The sequence below is a fragment of the Hypanus sabinus genome, chromosome 19 (assembly GCF_030144855.1).
Source record: "Hypanus sabinus isolate sHypSab1 chromosome 19, sHypSab1.hap1, whole genome shotgun sequence".
Lineage (NCBI taxonomy): Eukaryota > Metazoa > Chordata > Chondrichthyes > Myliobatiformes > Dasyatidae > Hypanus > Hypanus sabinus.
The window spans coordinates 75,321,335-75,345,581 of NC_082724.1; the positions used below are offsets into that span (position 1 = coordinate 75,321,335).

At 41.7% G+C, this 24,247-nt stretch overlaps 1 protein-coding gene across 1 annotated transcript in view; it reads right to left on the reverse strand.

Annotated features, from left to right (window-relative positions):
• Positions 1-18,204, reverse strand: part of lhfpl4a (LHFPL tetraspan subfamily member 4a) — a 179,648-nt gene extending 161,444 nt beyond the window's left edge. Inside the window, exon 1 of the mRNA XM_059944309.1 lies at positions 17,796-18,204. Within this exon, the coding sequence (XP_059800292.1) occupies positions 17,796-18,201 (406 nt within the window). The 5' untranslated portion in view covers positions 18,202-18,204. The remainder of the gene's footprint in view (positions 1-17,795) is intronic.
• Between the last annotated feature and the right edge of the window lie 6,043 nt (positions 18,205-24,247).

Genomic DNA, 24,247 nt, shown 5'->3' on the forward strand with positions numbered 1-24,247 from the left:
GCTGAATGCCTTTGCCTTTCTTCCTCTCTCCAAGTCTGTGCTGCCACCACACTTAAAACATTTCCGCAGCTGATCTTTCGTATTGTACTTCGGTCAAGGTAGTTTATAGCTGCCCTGATGCACAACATTAAAATCTCTTTCCCCATTTTAATGTACTGATTTGGTCTCTGCTGAGCTTCACATTTAGTCTGTCCTCTTGCAGGAGGATATCATGAGGGAAGCAGTATCCAACTCCGCCTTCAGACTATGGATCTCATGGACAGCTGCCAGCTCGAGATTGGAAACCAAATTTATTAACTTTAAAGCATCCAGTCCTGTATTCCATCCTGTTGTAACATCTTGTCCTCTCTGGACATCAATATCACTCCTGAAATTGATGGTCTCAGGAGCTGTGAACTCGTGGTGCTATGGAGTACAGTCAAGAGTATTTTGGATTGATTAATAATGTTGTATGTTACTCAGATCTCAAGAAAGATGTCTGACTAAGAATTGTTTTGTGACAAATGTAATACCATGATTGGGATGCTGTCAAATCTAATTATCACTAAATACTCATTTTACACAAAGGACAATTAAATTGCTGCTTCGATTAAGTAGATCATAAACACAAGAGATTCCACAGATGCTGGAAATCTAGTGCAACACACACAAAATTCTGGAGGAACTCAACAGATCAGGCAGCATCAATGGAGGGGAATAAACAGTCGGCATTTTGGGTCATTAAGCTAATGCTGGTTGAAATTTAGAGATTTTTCTTTGGATTTTTTATTGAACTAGAATAGGAAAAATTGAGTGCAAAAGCTTGGCAGAACACTGAAGTGAGAGGAAATATATATGAATTATTTTATAATCCACATGGAAATTTGATGCATTGCTTATTTTAAATTGGTTAATGCAAAAGGTTTTATGAAGATGACAACATATCATTTAATGCTAATGCACTACTCCACTATGAGGGTTAGCTGTGCTCCTTTCATTGAACTCAATCAAAGACAATTTTCTATTCAGATATTTGTATGGAGGTCAGATCAGAAACTGCGGACAGTGTGTATATATAATCTGTCTAATAAAGATTGATACTTGAAAAGTATTTAGTAATAAATCAAGTATCTATTTCATTCCATGACTTCAAATATCAGTGCTTTATATCTGCCTACTGTCATTCTCATGCCCATAGATGATTAATTGCAAGACAGTCAAATACAGTCAATTCCAGTTAATCGGGCCAATGATTACGTCAGTGTAGCTGTTTATTTGCAATAACTCTTAAAGAACAAAAACTAATTGAAAAGATAGTGCAGATCGTGTTCATTTATTTGGGACACCATGCTGCTTCATTGGGGCAAGGGACTGTTGCCGAACAGTTTCTAACTAGTGTTAGTCATGAGGCCGTTAGACAGTACACCATGCTTAGAATAAACAGTTTTTAAGTAGTCCCACTTACATGTGTTTGTGTTAAAAATAAAGATTTTTGTCACTGGTAGTTGACAAGTAATAAATAATAAGACAATTCAGAACTGTTTTACTCACCGTGGTTTCAAGAATTCAGGCTTAGAGATGCCAGAAATGGCTGGGAATGAAAATGAAATGATTACACTACTTCAGTAAGTTAGGAACTATGATGAATTTGAAGGAATCAATAATCATCTTGAATGTTACAATTAAAAGGAAGATTTGGAGAATGTACGGTAATCATTGAAAGTAGAGTATGAAGGCAGTCCATTATCTACACTAGGGGTCTTCACTGATTCTGTTCATTTACAGTCAATCAAAAGAACACATCATCGTATAGGGAATGAAATCCTCCGGCGATAACTATTTGGAACATAAACACAGTTTTATAGTACTATAGCAGTTTTGATAGTGTTCTAATTTATCCTGTATTTTATTTAAATACATAATTTGTTACTCAGTTAAACAACAATTTGTCTTTATTATATCTTTTTAACTATTTCCATGAAACTTTGGCTAACTGGGCAGCAACTTAATTGGGCCAAAATGTACTGGTGCTGATGTGTCTCAATTACCCAGAATCCACACAGTTATTGAAGAGGGAAATTTAAACTTCAGAGTAACGGTGGGGAGATGTGCAAAATAAAGTTGGATGGAACTATACATCTAGAAAGCTAAGCAGTTTGAGAACCAGAGTGGCAGTGGGAAACTAATATTCAGATGGCTCAAAGAACACAATTTTTTCATTTTGCAAATTCACTGCAAATTCCTAGCATCTTGGTTAATACAAATCTCACCATCACAATTTTCAATCGCTGTTTGTAGCAGCAGACTACAAACACAAATTACTGCTCTATTTACAACTCCTGATCAGGAGAACTCTTACCTGCTCACCCATGTAACCAAACAAGTCATTTAGTTGTACCAAGCCATTACAAGTGATTTAGGACAATTAGACTTAACTCAATGTACAGTACACCTTCAATGAGTGTGACTGCATAGGGTGGGGGCAAGGGCAGGGGTGAATTTTGAAAGTGGTTATAGATCTGAGTGACAATTACGTCAATAAAGAGCTTTGGAACCTTAAATATGAGATCATTGGCTTAGTAACCTACAGATTCGAACTTACTTTTTCAAATTTAAAACCACAGCAATTTTAAACACGAGAAAATCTGCAGATGCTGGAAATCCAAGCAACACACATAAAATGCTGGAGGAACTCAGCAGGCCAGGCAGCATCTACAGACAACATTTTGGGCTGAGAGCCTCCAGCAGGACTGTTGAAATATACTGCTTTGAGCCCTAATCAAACTGACACTTTTATTTGAGCAGCACGGTAGAGTAGCAGTTAGCACAACACTATTACAGTCAGATTTTGCAGTTCATTTCTGGTGTCCTCTGGAGTACAGAGGAGTCTCTGTATGTCTACCAGATGGAATGCATGGGTTTTCCCTGGTGCTCTGCTTTCCTCCCAGTCCAAAAGTGTACTGGTTAATTAACCATGATAAAGGTAGGATAAAGCTGGGTGGTTGGGGCTTGCTGGAGTGATGTGGCTCAAAGGGCTGGAACGGCCTAGTGTGCACCGTATCTCTAAATAAAAATTGTTCTGTTCTTGTTGATGCATCATGATTTTCTTTAGAATTTAAATAATTCTATTTTCATTATCCTGCATCCTTAATATTTGCCAGCATATTGTAACACACCTTTTCAAAATTATCAATAGATAATAATTCAAGTTTGCACTTAGCAAAATAATCAAGTTCACTAAAAATCTGTATTGTATTTCTACTGCTTTTGCATCAGTTGCCAATGTCAGAGTCTGACTAAATACTTGGAGATGTTAACATAACTTTCCACTCCAGTTGCTTGAGGAATTCCTCAGAACATTGAATTAGTTTTCAATGAATAAAATACAGCATTACATCTGAGAATAGCACCTTTCTGTACTTTACTATCTTCTGAAAGTATGTCAGGCAAGTTACGCAGTGTCTGATATTACTACACTGATTCCCTGTTACAAATGAAAGAAATGCCAAACACCTAACTGGGCTGACAAACTGTTACAGATGGATGATTATTGCTTAAGAAAGTGATAATGAAAGGTGCACAAACATAGTCAAGTCTGTAAGAGAGAAATAAAACAAGAATTCTTCATGTCTGGTATTGGGTACTGATCACTTTTGTCAGCTGTTGAGTTATCACTTTACAAGATGTTAAACAACAGATTGTTCACAAATGGGAGGTGTTTATTGCTTTGGAAAAAGTGTTCAGTTACTGAAACCCGATACTGAGAACATTAGTATCATGTTCAGTATAATGGGACAAAAGATTCTTTAGCTTATTGCCCTCAGAAAGATACTGTTCTATAAACATTTATACAACTTAAATACGAAAGGTGAATTCCAGTTAATCGGGGCACTAGTACATTTTGGCCCAATTAAGCACCTGCCCCAATTGGATGAAGTTTAATGGAAATAATTAAAGAAGTATTAAAAAAGACAAATTACCTTTTAATTGAGTAACAAATTATGTACTTAAGAGAAGTACAGGACAAATTAGAGCATTACCAATTGTACTACAGTACTATAAAATTTTGTATTCGTTCTTAATAGTTATCGAAGAAAGAGTGGTGCAGATAACGGACCAAGCTTCTGGTCATTGCATCACCCAGATCTTCATTGTAATTGTACTATTCAGGATGATGGTTGATACCTTCAAATGCTGCATAATTCCTAACCTGTTAAAGTAGTGAAATGGTTTCATTTTTACTCTCATCTGCTTCTGGCATCTCCAAGCCTAAATACTTACAAACGGCAGTGAGCAAAACAGTTCTGAATTGTCTTACTGTTTATTTCTTGCCAACTATCACTGACAAAAATCACTGCTTTTTGAACACAAATATGCAAGTGATGCTATTTAAAAACTGGTTGCTCTGAGCTCAGTGCTAACTGTTACACATGGATGATCATTGCTAAAGGAAGTGAATACGAAAGGTGAATAAACATAATCAAATCTGTAACAGAGAACTAAAACAATGCTTTATGTCTAACATTGGGTTTAAATCACTTTAATTAGCTGTTGTTTGGTTAAACACGGCTACTGGAGAGGCCACAACTGCAGTATTGTGCATGATGTTGGTCTCCTTATTTAAAAAGGATACTAACGTATTAGAAGCAATTTTAGACTAACAATCAGAATGAGTGACTTATTCTTTGATGAGACTTTGGAAAGCAAAAGCTTGTGCCCAATGAAGCGCAGAAGAGAGTGAGGTGTTTTGAACTATCCTAGGGGTCTATCAGAAAGAATGTTTACATCTGAGAGATTGTTTCAAACTAGGAGTCACTCTTTAAAAATAATGAGTCTCCCATTTGAGACAGAAATGGAGCAGAAATTATTTCTTGTTGAGGGCTACAAGACTTTGGAACTCTCTTCCTCAGTGGGAAATGGAGGCAGAGTCTATGAGCATTTGTAATGGATAGAAAGATAGATATTTGATAAGCAAATATGTGAAAAGTTACTGCAGGTAGATTGAATTGTGTTTAAAATCAATTCACCCATTATCTTGTTAAATGACCAAACAGCTCGAGGGGTTTACAGTCCTACTCATGCTCCTATTTTGCATATTCATATGTAAATTCGTAATCACCTTCAAGATGTTCTAAATAAGCCTCAGCTTTTAAAAGTGAAACAAACATGGACTCTGCCTTGGAGTCTGGGCGACTCACTGGAAGACAGCTGATTGGAGTCAACAATCAGGCTTGTGGGAATCAAGCATATTCCAGCCAATTAGTGTTTCTTTGTGGTTTTGTTTAACTCCCTTCCTTTCATCTCTGTCTTGTCGATTCTTGCCGAAAATACAGGTGATGGTAAAGCTCTCTGTTTACTTTAGTCCACGTTCCGGGATAGAAAGTTACAACGTAGATTGATGCTACAAAGGAGCAGTGTAAATTGAGTAACAACACACACAAAATGCTGGTGGAACACAGCAGGCCAGGCAGCATCTATAGGGAGAAGCACTGTTGACATTTCAGGCCGAGACCCTTCATCAGGACTAGCATCTATAGGGAGAAGTGCTGTCGGTGTTTCAGGTCGAGACCCTTCGACAGGACTATTTCTTCCATCTGCAGACCACAGAGAATGGACTTTGTATTACGGCCCCGGGCCTTTTTTATTTGTTTGACTTTCCAGCATCTGCAGATTTCCTCGTGTTTGCAGTGTAAGTTGAGTATTAAGTTTCTTCTTCTGAGCTGCAATGACGGCTAAGATTTTAGTTTGAGTGTTTTAATTAGCGGCCCTGTTGGCCTAGTGTTTAATATTTTTGTCCTTCTGCTTTGTACAGATCTTATTAAGATTCAGTGAACTGTTCATTCTTTCGCGGTGTCTCTCCCTCTGCACCAGGGCCATCACTGAACACTGTGTCAAAAAGGAGGATTGCCAATAAACTCTATCTACCGTCTCTTAAGTTAGATAAAATGCTGAATGCAGAACAACATAGCAATCACATCTGCAGTTTGATTTCTTTATCATTCTGCCAGGGTTTTGGCAAGAAGTGTAACTTCACAGAATGTCAATGATATGAAAACACCAGATGGAAGAGGGACTCCAAAAGAAAGAGCAAAATTTCAAGGCGGGTAAACAGGGAGAATGGAGATTCAACCAATTGCTTGAATTAAACTGAATGTTCAAACCCACTTTTCAATTACATTTCATAACAGAATAGATCCTGCACTTGCTGGAAACCGTGAGCAACACACACCAAACATTGGAGGAACTCAGTAACTCAGGTAGCATCAAAAGAGGAGAATAAACAGTCAATGTTTTGAGCCGAGGCCCTTCTAATGTCATGATGAATGGCTGCAGCCTGAAATACCGACTGATTTTTCCCAGCATAGATCTTGCCTGGCTTGCTGTGTTCCTCTAATATTTTGTCACTTCCAATTACATTTGTGGCCATTCTCAGGAACTGGAAGATGCTAGGGGAGTTACAGGAAGCAGGGAAACACGCAGGAGAGCAGAGAAGAGGAGTGAGCAGAAGGTGAACATAGAATATGTTTTGTTTACGCATTCAACTGGTGTGGACATAAATCAGCCTTTATTATCCATGTAGAATTTGTCAATGATCTGTCCCAGGCATTCCACAGTCTTTTTGACTCCACCCCCATCATCAGGAAGGAGGCACCGTAGCATTAGGACAAGGACTGCAAAGATAGGAGCGGCTTCTTCCCCTAGGCCATAAGACTACTGAACTAACTCCCTGCCAACACTCAGGTCTCATCACACATGAAGCCCTAGCAGTGTTATACTTTTACTTTGTAACATCTGTCACAAATACACATTATTTGTAAATTTCTTTCTGGCAATATTACTTTATGTGTGAGCTATATGTACTGTGTTGTGCACCTTGGTCTAGAGGAGTGTTGTTTCGTTTGGTGATATATAGTACATGTGTACGGTTGAATGACAATAAACTTGAACTTGATTTTGAATGTCTTAACTCCAAGGGTGCCCTGCAATAAGTTAACAAGTTAAGTTCCAGATGCTCTGGAACTACAAATTGACCAGACCAAGCAAAAGAGAGTAGATTACCTTCTCAAACACAGTTTAATGGCATTCTATGGTCATCATGACTGACACCACAATTTATTCTCGATTTACTTAATTAATTCAAATTACCCTGGTGGGATTTGATCTGGTGTCACTAGGCGATTAGTTGAGACCTCTGGATTACTAATCCTGCAACAGAACAACTGGACTAGCCTGCCCTTTAAAATGATATAAGAAATGACAATGCAAGGGAAATAAAAGACAAGTAAAGAGCTAAATGATGTCTCTGGAGAATCTGCAAATGACAAATACAGGATCATTACCCATTCTTACTTTCTGATAAAATGAGAGCTCTTTAAAGTGTTTAATAGAAATGTTGTTTCACAAACAACTGGAGGCTGAAGAGACAAAGGTAAGAAAAGCATTTGGGACAGAGAATTAAGATGAATGAATCCTTGTTACATCCTGTTTCATTTCATTGAGCAGCAACTCCCATGCAACCACAGGAGTTGCAACTTTTCCTGTCACCTCCTCCAATCCCATTATTGATGCCATGGTAGTGTAGCACCCCACCGACTGCTGTGTTGGATGAGTCCACCGTGAGGGCAGTCAGAACATCCGTTCGGGGTGCATCAGCATCGCGGCATCTGCCAAGGCTTCCTTGACTTTAACAAAAGCGGCCACGGCCTCCTCGTCCCAAGTAATGTCCTTGCCTTTACCTGACATCAGATCAAAGGGCGCATGATACAGGCTGCTGAGGGGAGGAAACGGTGGTAGAAGTTCACCATGCCAACGAACTCCTGCAGGTCTTTGACCGTGTTGGGCCAGGCCAAGTGGCGGATCGCGTCTACCTTAGCGGGCAGAGGTGTTGCCCCAACTTTGGTAATCCTGTGGCCCAGGAAGTCGTTGGTATCGAGACCGAACTGGCATTTGGCCGGGTTGATCGTAAGGCCGAAATCACTCAGGTGGCAGTAGAGCTGGTGGAGGTAGGACAGATGCTCCTGGCGACTACTGCTGGCTATAAGGATGTCATCCAAATAGATGAACGCAAAGTCCAGGTCGTGTCCCATCACATCCATTAGCTGCTGGATTGTCTGTGCGGCATTCTTCAGGCTGAATGGCATTCGGAGGAACTCGAACAGGCCGAACGGGGTGATGAGTGCTGTTTTGGGGATGTCTTCAGGGTGCACCAGGATTTGATGGTATCCCCGGATGAGGTCTACTTTGGAAAAGATTCTTGCCCCGTGCAGGTTCGCTGCAAAGTCCTGTGTGTGTGGCACGGGGTAGCGGTCTGGAGTTGTAGCCTCATTCAGTCTGTGGTAGTCGCCGCATGGTCTCCAACCCCCAGCTGCTTTGGACACCATGTGCTGGGGGGAGGCCAATGAACTGTCGGACCTCTGTACGATCCCCAATTCCTCCATCCTCTTGAACTCCTCCTTCGCCAGGCGGAGCTTTTCTGGGGGGAGCCTTTGTGCGCGGGCGTGGAGGGGTGGTCCCTGGGTCGGAATGTGGTGCTGTACCCTGTGTCTGGGCATGGCCATCGTGAACTGCGGTGCCAGAATTGATGGGAAGTCAGCCAGGATTCCGGTGAATTTGTTGTCCAACAGCGTGATGGAGTCCAGGTGTGGGGCCGGCAACTTGGCTTCACCCGGGGAGAATGTCTGGAAAGTCTTGGCACGGACCAGTCTTTTCCTTTGCCAGTCGACCAGCAGGCTGTGAGATCGCAAGAAGTCCGCCCCCAGGAGTGGTTGGGCCACAGCGGCCAGTGTGAAGTCCCATGTGAACCGGCTGGCGCCGAACAGCAGCTGCACTATGCGGGTGCCATAGGTCCGTATTGTGCTGCCGTTTGCGGCCCTCAGGGTGGGTCCTGGCTTCCTGTTGCGGGTGTCGTACCCCGTTGGGGGCAAGACGCTGATTTCCGCTCTGGTGTAGACCAAGAAGCGGCATCCCAACTGTTTGTCCCAGACGTACAAGAGGCTGTCCTGGTGGCCAGCCGCCATAGTCTTTAGCGGCAGCTGGCCCTGGCCCTTGCAGGGCGGGCGACAATGGCGGGCTTCTGTGCCCCACCGCTGGTGGTAGAAACACCATGGTTCACTGGCCTCCTCATCCTGCCTCTGTGTTGTGTGCACCCCCCTGTCGGGCCTGGTCTGGTCCGCTGTTGGGCGAGTGGCCTGGTAATCTGACCGACGGACGCCATGCTCTCCCTCTTGGCTTTCCACAGCACGTCTGCCCGGGCCGCCACCTTCTGGGGGTCGCTGAAATCTGTGTCGGCCAGCAGCAGATGTATGTCCTCGGGCAGTCGCTCTAGGAATGCTTGCTCGAACATGAGGCAGGGCTTGTGTCCGTCAGCCAGGGACAGCATCTCGTTCATCAATGCTTACGGCAGTCTGTCTCCCAAACTGTCCAGGTGAAGCAGGCGGGCACCCCGCTCACGCTGTGAGAGGCCAAAGGTCCCAGTGAGCAGCGCTTTGAATGCTTCATATTTGCCTTCTTCTGTGGTTGTGAAATCCACAACCTGGGTGGCCGTCTCCTGGTCAAGGGCGCTCACCATGTGGTAGTAACGCATGGAATCAGAAGATATCTGCCAAATCTGGAACCGGGCTTCTGTTTGGCTAAACCACACACGTGGTTGCAGCGTCCAGAAAGTCGGCAGTTTTAACGAAACTGCGTGAACTGATGAGGAGTCGGTCATCTTTGGTCCAAATCCCGTTTGGACCATCGGGGTCACCAATGTAGCGATGTGCTACACACAGCACTGAAATAACGACACGCAGCCGGTAAGTCGTTTCGAGACTAGTTTATTCAAACTTCATGGCGCTAGCATTTAAATCCCTAGCGGATCTCTCCGGGTGGAAATGACGTCAGAGGTGCATGACCAAAGTCTCCCCCTGCGCGTTGGCTATTTGTGAGCCGCTTCACCTGCGCAGAAAGTGGGTCGCCACAACCATATACTTGTTACTCACAATCAATACAGTATTTGGATTGGAGCGACCAAATCTGCATTGGATAATTACTCTTCTACATATCCTTATTCAATCTAGAAGAATAAACATGATGGTTCCTTTTGTAATTCTCAGTACCACTCTCCCCCTGGCCTCTAACCTCAGGCTCCTGCATTTTTCCAATGATGCTCAAAAGAGGTTGAGATACAGTACCTCATCTTTCATTTGACTAGTTTCCTATCTCCGTAATCTATTCAGTAGTTTATGATCATAACCAACACCCCATTCCTTCCAAAACTGCAGGCATTGTTAATTAATAGTTCTTTCGTCATTTGTACATATTCTAGGCCATCTTCTGTTTCTGATAATCTCATTGTAGCTTCTTTTGCCTGCACCCTTACCCACTTTGTAATTTTAAAAACGTACATCATTTCATTTTGTTCTTTCCGCTTCCATATTTGTGCTTCTGTGCTTAAGCGTAATTACGAGGGGTGATTGATAAGTTCATGGCTTAAGGTAGAAGGAGTCAATTTTAGAAAACCTAGCACATTTAGTTTTCCTACATTTACACACTTAGTTCAGTGGTCATGCAAAATACACATCCCTTCTTTGTAGAAGTTGGCATCTTGGACCTCCAGATGTGGTTGACAGCAGAGGTGATTGATAAGTTTGTGGCCTACAGTAGAAGGAGATGAGTTATTAACTTCAAACTTTCTGCATTTTCACTCAGAGTTGAACTGCACGTGTATGTAACGAGAGTGTGATTGTGTAGTGGTTAGCACAATGAAATGAAACAAATAGGGGCAGTGTGATTGTGTAGTGGTTAGCATAATACTTTACGGGAGACTGGGGTTCAATTCCCGCCGCTGCCTGTACAGAGTTTGTATGGTATTCCTGTGACCGTGAGGTTTTTTCATGGTGCTCCAGTTTCCTCCCATCGTCCAAAGAAGAACCTGCTGGTAAGTTTATTTGTCTTTGTAAATTACCCCATGATTAGGCTAGGATTAAATTGGGGAGTTGCTGGGTGGCATGGCTCGAAAGGTTGGAAGTGCCTGTTCCACACAGTATCTCAATCAATAAATAAAATAATAAGCGGCATTATGCTTCTGTGAAGTTTCAGTAATATGACTACAAAACTCAATAAATAAGAAACAAATCTCCTCACAGATTGAAATGCTTTACAATAAACTGCTGGTTGTTCTAGTAGAAACGTATTAAATAATCTCTTTCAAAGAGATTTGGATAAATATTTGAAGGCAAAGTCATTAGCCTGTATGCGTAATTCCAAGTAGGGACCAATGCCTTTAATACTTTAAGTAAGTAAGCTGAATCTGGAGTTCAAACGCGCTTCAATAAAATACGTCACATTCCCTGCCCTGATAGAGCCTCATCCTTGACGGACAAAGACAGACGTGACTAAATAGCAAAAGACAGAACATTGTCACAAAACTATCATTGTGGTCTGGACCCCTGATGAGAAACTATTTACACTTTTATTAGATCTGCTTGCTTTACAAGAGAGGTTCCTGAGGTCAGCTTTTAAACTTTATAGTTTGAACCCAGACAGTTCCCTGGTGAGCTGGGTATAGTGTAAAGCAGAGGACCTCACTCCACTCTATGCTCAGCAGTTCAGTTCATCTGGGCTGGTAAAGATGAATTGCAGATTACTTATTTTTGGAACAAAGGAGGACTTCATCAAATTAATTGATGAATATGAAATTGCATGACCATGCAATCTATTTTCATGGTAGAAAGATCAGTAACAATAGTTACAAATTTCTTTACTTGTAGAAGGCTTAAAGGAGAGTTGATAAAAGCTCTGTTTTTATTAAGAGTGATCTGCAGCCCACTGGCTGCACAGATGCTAAAGCTAGAAGCAATAATTACATTTGCAATGCACATGAAGTACCATAAACTCTAACGCAATGGACTGAGAAATGAAAAGTTGGACTAGTGTAAATAACATTACCAGTACATTGACATGAGAGGATATGGATGGTTTCCTTCTACACCACGCAACAAAAGATACATGATGAATAAATTGTGCAGATGCTGGAAACCCAGAGCAATACACAAAAAACGCGAGAGGGTTACAGCAAGACAGGCAGCCCTATTACAACTGCTTTTCTGCTTTAAAAACCCTCTTGTACAGGTCGCCTGAATTTGTTGGATATGACAGACAAACAAGAAATTGCTGTTTAAAAGGCTTCTAATATGCAGGAAATGGAAGGATATGGATCATACACTGGCAGAAGAGATTCAGTTTAATTTGGGATCATGTTCAGCATGGATATGGTGGCCTGAAGGGACTGTTTCTGTGCTGGTCCACATTCTGTTCTTTGTTAAAACACAGCTTTACTCATCCTGCACCTCCCTATCACCAATCAAATCCACATTCAGCAAGTCCTGGGCCCAAAGGTTAAATTTGTGATCATGAGTCCTGTGGCAAAGTCCAAAGTTAGAGGCCCAAGGCCTGCGAGTCTGAGAATCTGGGGCCAAGGACAAGAGGCCCGAAGAAAGCCTGTCCTGGGACTGGAAGCCTGGCTAAGTCTGAGTGAGTGTCTGGGAGGAATGGAACAGGGACTTCTTGTTTGTTTTGTTGTTGTTTTTATTGTTGCTGCTTGTGTTGGTTGCAGATCATTGAGAGCATGCTATGTTCCGACTGAAATGCTTCGTGATACTTACGGGCTGCCCCTAGTTGTTAACACAAAAGGTTGTGTGTGGAAATCTCTGGAGATCAGCAGTTTCTGAGATACTCAAACCACCCCATCTGGCACCAACAATCATTCTGCAGTCAAAGTCACTTAGATCACATGTCTTCATTTGTTGATCTGAACAACAAATGAACTTCTTGACCATGTCTGCATGCTCTTATACATTGATTTGCTGCCACATGATTTGCTGATTAGATATTTGCATTTATTAGCATGTGTACAGGTGTACCTAATAAAGCAGCCACTGAGTGTACATTGTTGGCCGATGTGAACTGAAATTTATTTTCTCAGAATGACGTGAAAACTTGGAATGTTAAATACCAATGGTTTATTATTGCTCATTAAACGCTCATATTCAGGGCTTAGGTCAACAGATTTTGGAACCAAAGAGAATGTGGTCTGGTGAAAGAGAAGCTCCAAGTTTGGTAAAGTAGCCAATGAAATATAAGACATAGGAACAGAATCAGGCCATTCAGCCCATCGCATCTGCAAGCCTTACTAAAGGTCTAAGCATATTCAAGACAGGGCTTCTCTAATAAAATTAAAGTGAAGTAAAGTGCAAGAAAAATGGGAGCGAAGATAGGAAGAGCAGGATATTTTTTTAAAAATTCAGATGTCATTCTATTTTATGCATTTTTTCTTTAGTTCATAATTACAGTAAAAATGTTGCTGATGTATTTATTGTTAATGCCAATATATGAATGTTATCCTAATTTTTTGCAGCCATCAGTTTTTCCACAAACCGATTTCCCTCTCCATCCACAACAATGCAACTAAATTTTGAAATAATTCCCTTTTCTTACCGAGCATTTTAAACCACATTTTCTTCCAACTTTGGTGCATGAAGTTAAAAGCAGAAAATGCTGGAAATGCTCAGCAGGCCAGGCAGGCTCTGTGGAAGAAAAATGTTTAATGTTGAAGAACCTTCATTTAAACTAAGATAAATGGGAAAAAAATTTTCCAGCAGTTTCTCTTTTAAATTTGGGATTTCCAGAATCTGCAAGTTTTTAAAAATTTTTTCATTTGGTTATTTATTTATCTTGTTTAGAGATACATTGTAGAGTAGACTCTTCTGAGCCATGCCACCTCAGCAACCCCCAACAACCCCGATTTAACCCTAAACTAATCATGGGACAATTTACAATGACTAATTGACCTACCCAGGACATCATTGGACTCTGTAAGGAAACCAGAGCACCCAGGGAAAGCCCACATATTTCATGGGGACAATGTACAGAGGACACTGTAATTGAACTCTGAACTATGATGCCCCAATCTGTAATAGTGTCACTCTAACCACTGCACTGTGCTACAATGGACAATGCTTAATGGATACTGAATGAGGACTGGGCAGAGATTACAGATCACTCTTTGCATCCGGTGTTACTGCAGAGCTTCCAGCCTCACTAGCTTGACATGAAAGAATGGCAATCAAACAATGATGACAATTCTTCAGTTTTTCCAAAGAAAAGATGTTTGTTAATGCTTTTGATTTGACTAGAGTGAAACTTAACAATAACCAAAGTGATACTATGTCTAGATACAACCAACCTGTGTGGTTATGTAGACAATACAAAACTACTTTTCACAAAGATAATGGTTTGAAATTATGTCTTCAGCACTCACTGTCTTCAGTTGAAATAACAGTATGCTCTTCTGTTTCAATAAATGGGTGAACTCATCTGCTAAGGTGGTAGAATGGAGTTTCCAACAAAGATATTCATCATTCGTACACAATTATATGGCAAAATATTAGACTTGAAGTCAAACAGTTGCAATGTAGACTTTATTAATAATTTTGCGAAATAACATGTGAAATATTTGTTTTGGTCAAACTTTTTGAATAGAAGAACCACAATGATTTAAAAGAATAAACACTTTAATTTGTGAATCTCAATGCTGTCTTCATATAAAGGCTAAATAATATTGCACCTATTGTAACCAATACATTCATCTTTGAATAATAGTAGGAGTTAATAAGACAAGCTTAGTTATAAAAGGGAAGGATGGAGGCAGGGGGAGAAGACAGTTAGAACCCATTAGGGAAGTGTATATTTAGAAATGGATTGTTTTTGAGTCAGCCTTTTGTTCAAATTAGATAACTGGAAAATCATAACAATTTTAAGTCATGGGAGGTAATGTAGGCATATGTTTAAGTTATCAAAAACTAGCTTTGAATTAACCTACAAACTTAGTACACAGATTCTGGTGCATAGGAAGAAAGTATTTATTTCAACAGGTTTGCATTTATGAGTCACTGAGCCTCTTACCACTCTTTTCCATCTGAGTTTTCTTTACATCTTGGGAAAGCTGAAGAAATTTGGCCTGTCCCCTAAAAACCCTCACTAATTTTTATAGATGCACTGTAGAAAGCATTCTTCTAGGTTGCATCACAACCTGGTATGGAAGTTGTCCTGTCCAAGACCGGAAGAAGCTGCAGAAGATCGTGAACACAGCCCAGCACATCACACAAACCAATCTTCCATCCTTGGACTCACTTTACACCACACGCTGTCGGAGCAGTGCTGCCAGAATAATCAAGGACAAGACCCACCCAGCCAACACACTTTTTGTCCCACTTCCCTCCGGGAGAAGGTTCAGGAGCATGAAGATTCGTACGGCCAGATTTAGGAACAGCTTCTTTCCAACTGTGATAAGACTGCTGAACAGATCCTGACACGGATCTGGGCCGTACCTTCCAAATATCCGGACCTGACTTGCACTACCTTACTTTCCCGTTCCTGTTTTCTAATTATGATTTATAATTTAAATTTTTATTATATTTACTTTGATTTGTACTTCAGGGAGCACGAAGCGCAGAATCAAATATCACAGTGATGATTGTATGCTCTAGTATCAATTGTTTGGTGACAATAAAGTATTTGTATTTGTATTCCTTTAAGCCTGGAGTATCTAGCTTCTTCTTACCATATAACCAGCTTACTCAATTCATCTACTACTTGTGGTACAAAGTTCCAAATTCAACGTTCTGCTGATAAGGATGCTCTTGTCACTTCCTCATTGCCACAGACAGCTGGGGCAACCAAGTCATTGCATAGTTCAACCGGAGATCGATAGGTTGTTAATTAACAGGGGGAAGGCAGGACAATGGTGATAATAAACCAGCCACAGTGGGTTGAATGGCCTAATTCTGCTCCTATGTCTTATATATATTATAACATGTCCATCTTATATTCATACCTCCTAGTTCTGATCTTCACAGCATGGTGAAACCATTTTGTGATCTTAAAAGCCTCTACAACATCTTTGTCCAGTTCATCCCTTTCTATAGAAAGAATCTCAGTTTCTTTGACATTTTCTGAACAACCAGGCCTTATGTCTTTTGCACGTTCTCCTTATGTTCCCTTTTGTGTAACATGGAAGCTGAATTCCTTTATGCAACACAGAGTCTCCCAAACTGTGCAAAAAAAGATTCATAGATTATTTTAATTACAGCAAGAGATGGATCAAACCTTTTTCACCCAACTTTTCCGTTAAGGTTTTCGAGTCTTCCTTAAGATCACGTCATTGTAAGGAAACAGGAATAATCATCAGAAGAGCCCTTTCTTAGAGCCATTGATGATATTTTGGTAGTAACAGCAGCTACCAGACCTGTACTCTCTGAACCTACGTTTTTATCTTTGCTATTCCATAACAACACTAAGGAATAGTACCAACACCCCACCAAATGGCTTAAAACATAAACCCGTAAAATATACACATGCGGCAAAACTTCTCGAATCTTTTCTCCGCCATGTATAGCTCTCACAACGCAATATTTCCAAGGGAGACATGTTTTTTAAACTCAAAGCAGCTCAGTGGGCCAATATTTTGGGTTCATTAAGCCTCTTATTTCATGAACTAAAATTAAAGCCATGCAAATATGAAAAGAGGATTTAGTAGTCATGTAAGTGGCTTGGGTTTTAGCTGGCTACACCGATTCAATAATGGAGACTCTATTCTGCTTCACAAGAACGAGGAAATGCGAGATCTACTCTTTGAAAGCGGAGGCTCAGAAGAATGAGTTGTGTCCTTTCATCTCACTGCACCCGACACACTCAAACCACTGTGCTGTAATAATTGTGCTCAGACCGGAATGAGTTATATTGAGAAATGCAAGGAGGGGGAATAAAATTAAAAATGTCATTCTACAGAGTTATACCTGACGGTCGATCTTTCTAAAATCAGCCTATAACTAAAGCTTTGTAATACACCCTATCGCTGTTCTTCATTCCAGCGAGATTACTCGCCACGATCACACCCCTCATTAATACAACTGAACAATGAACGACCCTTAGCTATAAAAATAACTATCCGTCTCCCATGCCTGGTTTGGCAACCCTTTTATTAGTAGTCTGTTTCTGTCCTACTGGTGAATTAACTCTTTGGTAACCACGGCAAGTTCAATCGCCGCCGTCCTTGGGTCAGTTAATTCTGGAGATTACACGGGAACAGAGACAGTGATCAGCATTTCGTTAAAGAACCTTTTTTTTCGCAGTGCCGTCTGTCAGTAATCTGCGCCTTGCGGTCACTTGCCTTGATGACCCCTGGCCACAGTATAACTGAGGAATACTACAACATTGACTAGTATTCAATACCGTGCAGTCAGTGCGTGTGATGTGATGTAAGATACTTGATACACTCAGCGATGTTCAGCTCCCGGGTACGGATATTACTCAAGTCATAACGCCAAACAAGCTTCAGTACCTTACGATCCACAACATTATCTTCGGATTGCATTCCAGTCACTCACCACTGGAGCCCTGGAATTAGTCAGTGTAAACCATCCTGCGTTCTATCGCCACCTTTAATCATTGCAATACATGTTATATAACGTACCACACGTCCCAGAAAGTCCCCTCGAATTAATACCAGTTAGGGGATAAGATGTGGTACTAGGTGGGAGATAGTGGAACGCTATTATCCCTTGGTATGAAGGTTGCTCTGGGTTATGGCAGTGGGTACTTTATGCTGCGAGGCCATCTGACCCACAGTCAAAGCATGGATTCTGCCTTTTCTCTCTCTCTTCTGTATTTACAATGGTATATATACCCCATATATAGTCAGAAGTGTAATCGACTATGCATTCATATACTGCACATAAAGCGCGCGCAAACACACACACGCACCGCTCAGCCCCTACCTGCCAGGAGCTGCATCCAGGCGCAGATCTTGTAGACAGTGGCCGTGTTGCAGAAGAAGAACAGGGCGAAGCAGGCGATGCAGCCCAGTATCAGCACCATGGACAGCAGCACGAAGAATGCCGCCGCCTTGAAGGCACCCGAGGGGATGCTGGAGAAGTCGGAGAAGGTCCCCTGGCATATTAAATCCCGGCTGTTTAAACCCGTCCCGATGCAGTAATGGAAAAGGCCGAAGTAGCCAGCGTAGGGAGTGTTGACACTGTCCCCGATCCAGTAAGGCTGGATGAAAACCACAACGTTAATGATCGCAAAGCAAATGGTGAAGATGGCCCACAGCACGCCGATGGCTCTGGAGTTACGCATGTAATTGTCATGGTAGATTTTAGAGGCTTCCTGTGAAGGCAACATCTTTTTCTCCCTCCTCGGTAGTTCCTCGGCACAAATGCAGGACCCAATCTTTACATCAATCCCTGTAATCCCATTCAGTGCTGACACCGTTCCCTGATCATTATAAACCCGCTATGTGATGGAAATGCTCCATCTTTTCTGGTTCTCTCTGCTGTTCCTCTCCCTTTCTTCCTTTCTCCCCTATTCCCCTCTCTCTCTCTCTCTTTCCCTCTCTCTCTTTCTCTCTCTCTCCCTCTCTCCGGCTTTCACTGCGCGCTCTCGACACTGACTGCTTGGGGAATGCGCGTCACCGAAGCAATGCAGCCTTATTGGGAATATTTCCCAGCAGTCAGCACTGTGTGTGTGTGTGTGTGTGTGTGTGTGTGTGTGTGTGTGTGTGTGTGTGTGTGTGTGTGTGTGTGTGTGTGTGTGTGTGTGTGTGTGCGTGTGTGTGTGTGTGTGTGGTGTGTGTGACGATAAGGATGCTAAATGAGATTGAATTGAACCAGTTCACCATAAAGCTGAAACATTTTAATAAATGAAACATTGTAATGATTTGCCAACTGCTATTTAACTATATCTTCACTTGCTTGCTCAATGGGTCAAGATGACTTGGCAGATATATAGGCACAGATTTCATTGAAAAAATATAAGTGTGTAGGTCTTTTCAAAAGCTCCCAGAGCCAATCTCACACATGTCCTTGGAACATATTTGCTATTTACCCAAAGTAATGTGGGAAATAGTTTAGCAAGTTAGTGGACAGAGAGTTATAAGTTCAATTTTATTTTCTATTTTAAAATAAATTTTGTTCAGTTCAATTAGGTGGCAAAGGATATACTAATTTCCAAAACAAAGGAGATTCTACAGATGCTGGAAATCCAGTGAAGCACACACAAAATGCTGGAGGAACTCAACAGATCAGGCAGCACCCATGGAAATAGACAAACAGCTGATGCTTCAGGCTGAGATCCTTCTTCGGGACAAATTGCATACCTACCAACCTGAGAAATGTTAAGTAGAATTAGAAAAGGTGTGATGAGACTCATATGAAGACATAGGGTAGTTTATGCTCTTATTATTTCCTTCTGATGGTCAATAGTGTGGTTATTGCTGAATTTTTCAGTATCTGTGGGGCCAACAGTGACAGAAGACTCAGCTGGAATAGCTATGCCATGTCAAAGTTACCAGAGAAGGTCAAACACTGGGTGCTGTACAGCGACTGTCACAGCTAAGCACTGCTCCAAAGTCTAAAACTCTCTAATTCCCCGGACACATCCACCATCACACGAGAGATGAATGGAACCATAAACAGGGAAAACATGTGTAATTAATGCACAGTATTAGAAGCAGAAAAGAGTATATTTTTACTACACTGATAATAAAAATAAAGATAAATAATTTGAGATAAAAGAGGCTGGAGGTGGGGGAATGATCCAAATATCATATGTCAATCTTCTATCAAGTCTGTTTACATCAAGTTGAGTTCATTGTCATATTTATAATAATTTTACTTTACTTTAATTTGACAGGAACTCCCGGATGGTTTGTTGCCTCCCGGGTGCCAGGGTCAGGGATGTCTCTGATCACATGCACAGCATTCTGAAGTGGGAGGGTGATCAGCCAGATGTCATGGTACACATCGGTACCAATGACGTAGGTAGAAAGAGTCAGGAGGTCCTGAAGAGTGAGTATGGAGAGCTTGGTAGGAAGTTGAAAAACAGGACCTCGAGGGTGGTAATCTCAGGATTGCTACCTGTGCCACGTGCCAGTGAGGGTAAGAATAGGATGCTCTGGCAGATGAAGACGTGGCTGAGGAACTGGTGTAGGGGGCAGGGTTTCAGATTTCAGGATCATTGGGACCTCTTCTGGGGCAGGTGGGAACTGTACAAGAGAGACGGGTTACACCTGAACTACAGGGGGACCAATATCCTTGCAGGGAGGATTGTTAGTGCTATTGGGGGGGGTGGGGGAGAGTGTTTAAACTAGATTTGCAGGGGGACTGGAACCAGAGTACCAGAGTAGATAGTGGAACAGGGGTAAAAATAAATTATGTTAAAGTTTCATGCAAAGTCACAAATAGAATGGTTGTGTGTGGTGGTAATAATCTTCTGAGGTGTGTCTATTTCAATGCGAGGAGTATTGTGGGGAAGGCTGACGAGCTGAGGGCATGGATTGACACATGGAATTACGACATTGTAGCCATTAGTGAAACTTGGCTACAGGAGGGGCAGGACTGGCAGCTTAATGTTCCAGGGTTCCGATGTTTCAGACATGATAGAGGCAGAGGAATGAAGGGTGGGGGGGGGGGAGTGAAATTGCTAGTCAGAGAAAATGTTACAGCAGTGCTCAGACAGGACAGATTAGAGAGCTTGTCTACCAAGGCCATATGGGTGAAGCTGAGAAACAGGAAAGATATCACCACATTAATGGGGTTGTATTATAGACCACCCAATAGTCAGTGAGAATTGGAAGAACAAATCTGCAGAGAGATAGCAGACAACTGCAGGAAACATGAAGTTGTGATTGTAGGGGATTTTAATTTTCCATGTATTGATTGGGACTCCCATACTGTTAAAGGTCTAGACGGGTTAGAGTTTGTAAAATGTGTTCAGGAAAGTTTTCTAAATCAATATATAGAGGTACCAACTAGAGAGGATGCAATATTAGATTTTCTATATGGAAACGAGTTAGGACAGGTGATAGAAGTGTATGTAGGGGAACACTTTGGTTCCAGTGATTATAACACCATTTGTTTCAACTTGATCAATGGTAAAGATAGATCTGGTCCTTGGGTTGAAGTTCTAAACTGGAAAAAGCCCAATTTTGAAGAAATGAGAAAGGATCTAAAAAGCGTAGATTGGGACAGGTTGTTCTCTGGCAAGGATGTGATTGGTAAGTGGGAGGCTTTCAAAGGAGAAATCTTGAGAGTGCAGAGTTTGTATGTTCCTGTCAGGATTAAAGGCAAAGTGAATAAGGATAAGGAACCTTGGTTCTCTAGGGATACTGGAACTCTGATAAAGAAGAAGAGAGAGATGTATGACATGTATAGGAAACAGGGAGCAAATAAGGTACTTGAGGAGTATACAAAGTGCATTAAAATACTTAAGAAAGAAATCAGGAGGGCTAAAAGAAGACATGAGGTTGCTTTGGCAGTTAAGGTAAAGGATAATCCAAAGAGCTTCTACAGGTATATTAAGAGCAAAAGGATAGTAAGGGATAAAATTGGTCCTCTTGAAGATCAGAGTGGTCGGCTATGTATGGAACCGAAAGAAATGGGGGAGATCTTAAATGGTTTTTTTGCATCTGTATTTACTAAGGAAACTGGCATGGAGTCAATGGGAATGAGGCAAACAAGTAGTGAGGTCATGGAACCTATACAAATTGAAGAGGAGGAGGTACTTGCTATCTTGAGGCAAATCAGAGTAGATAAATCCCCAGGACCTGACAGGGTATTTCCTCGGACCTTGAAGGAGACTAGTGTTGAAATTGCAGGGGCCCTGGCAGAAATATTTAAAATGTCGATATCTACGGGTAAGCTGCTGGAGGATTGGAGGATAGCTCATGTTGTTCTGTTGTTTAAAAAAGGCTGTAAAAGTAATCCAGGAAATTATAGGCTGGTAAATTTGACGTTGGTAGTAGGTAAATTATTTAGATAGACAGGGACTTATTAGGGAGAGGAAACATGGTTTTGTGCGTGGTAGATCATGTTTAACAAATCTATCAGAGTTTTTCAAGGAGGTTACAAGTACAGTGGATGAAGGGAAGGCAGTGGATGTTGTTTACATGGACTTCAGTAAGGCCTTTGACAAGGTCCTGCATGGTAGGTTAGTTAGGAAGATTCAGTCACTAGGTATACATGGTGAGGTAGTAAATTGGATTAGACATTGGCTCAATGGGAGAAGTCCATAGAACCATAGAACCATAGAACATTACAGCATAGAAACAGACCTTTTGGCCTTTCTTGGCTGTGCCGAACCATTTTTCTACCTAGTCCCACTGACCTGCACCTGGGCCATATCCCTCCAAACCCCTCTCTTCCATAAACCTGTCCAAGTTTTTCTTAAATGACGAAAGTGAGCCCGCATTCACCACTTCATCTGGCAGCTCATTCCACACTCCCACCACTCTCTGCGTGAAGAAGCCCCCCCAATGTTCCCTTTAAACTTCTCCCCCTTCACCCTTAACCCATGACCTCTGTTTTTTTTTTCTCCCCTAGCCTCAGTGGAAAAAGTCTGCTTGCATTCACTCTATCTATACCCACCATAATCTTATACAGCTCTATCAAATCACCCCTCATTCCCCTATGCTCCAGGAAATAAAGTCCTAACTTATTCAACCTTTCTCTGTAACTCAGTTTCTCAAGTCCCAGCAACATCCTTGTAAACCTTCTCTGCAACCTGTCAACCTTATTAATATCCTTCCTGTAATTAGGTGACCAAAACTGCACACAATACTTCAAATTCGGTCTCACCAATGTCTTATACAACGTCACCATTACATTCCAAGTCAGAGAGTGGTAGTGGAGGATTGCTTCTCTGAGTGGAGGCCTGTGACTAGTGGTGTGCCACAGGGATCAGTGCTGGCTCCATTGTTAATTGTCATCTATATCAATGATCTGGATGATAATGTGGTAAATTGGATCAGCAGATTTGCTGATGATATAAAGATTGGAGGTGTAGTGGACTGTGAGGAAGGTTTTCAAAGCTTTCAGAGGGATCTGGACCAGCTGGAAAAATGGGCTGAAAAATGGCAGATGGGTTTTAATGCAGACAAGTATGAGGCATTGCACTTTGGAAGGACAAACCAAGGTAGAACATACAAGGTAAATGGTAGGGCATTGAGGAGTGCAGTAGAACAGAGGGATCTAGGAATACAGAAACAAAATTCCCTAAAAGTGGAATCACAGGTAGATAGGGTCATAAAGAGAACTATATTGGCCTTTACAAATCAAAGTATTGAGTGTAAGAGTTGGAAGGTTATGGTGAGGCTGTATAAGGCATTGGTGAGGCTGAATTTGGAGTATTGTGTGCAGCTTTGGTCACCAAATTACAGGAAGGATACTAATAAGGTTGAAAGAGTACAGAGAAAGTTTACAAGGATGTTGCGGAAATTGAGAATCTGAGTTACCGAGAAAGGTTGAATAGAATAGGACTTTATTCCCTGGAGCATAGAAGAATGAGGGGAGATTTGATAGAGGTGTATAAAATTATGATGGGTATAGATAGAATGAATGCAAGCAGACTTTTTCCACTGAGGCTAGGGGAGAAAAAATCCAGAGGACATGGGTTAAGGGTGAAGAGGGAAAAGTTTAAAGGGAACATGGGCGGGGCCTTCTTCACACAGAGAGTGGTGGGAGTGTGGAATGAGCTGTCAGATGAAGTGGTAAATGCGGGCTCACTTTTAAAATTTACTAAAAACGTGGACAGGTACATGGATGAAAGGTGTATGGAGGAATATGGGCCAGGTGCAGGTCAATGGGACTAGGCAGAAAAACAGTTCAGCACAGCCAAGAAGTGCCAAAAGGCCTGTTTCTGTGCTGTAATGTTCTATGGTTCTACGGAAAATCTTGCCTGCAAAATCTGTTGGAATCCTTTGAAAAAATAACAAGTAGGATAGATAAAGGAGAACCAGTGGATTTTGAATACATAGATTTTCAGAAGGCCTTTGACAAGATGCCACACATGAGGCTGCTTGACAAGCTGGAAGCCCATGGTATTACGGGAAGGATGCAAGCAATGATAGAGCATTGACTGATCGACAGGGAGCAATGAGTGGAAATAAACAAAGCTGTTTCTGATTGGCTGCCTGTGACTAGTGGTGTTGGGACTGCTTTTTTTTACATTGTATGTCAGTGATTTGGATAATGGAATTGATGTCTTTGGGGCTAAGTTTGCAGACGACATGAAGATAGGTGGAGGTGGAGGGAGGCTGCAGAAGGACTGAGACAGATTAGGAGAATGGGCAAAGAAGTGACAGGTGGAATACAGTGTCAGGAAATGTATGGTAGGAGGAATAAAAGCAAGGAGAGAAATTATAAAAACATGAAGTGCAAAGGGACTTGGGAGT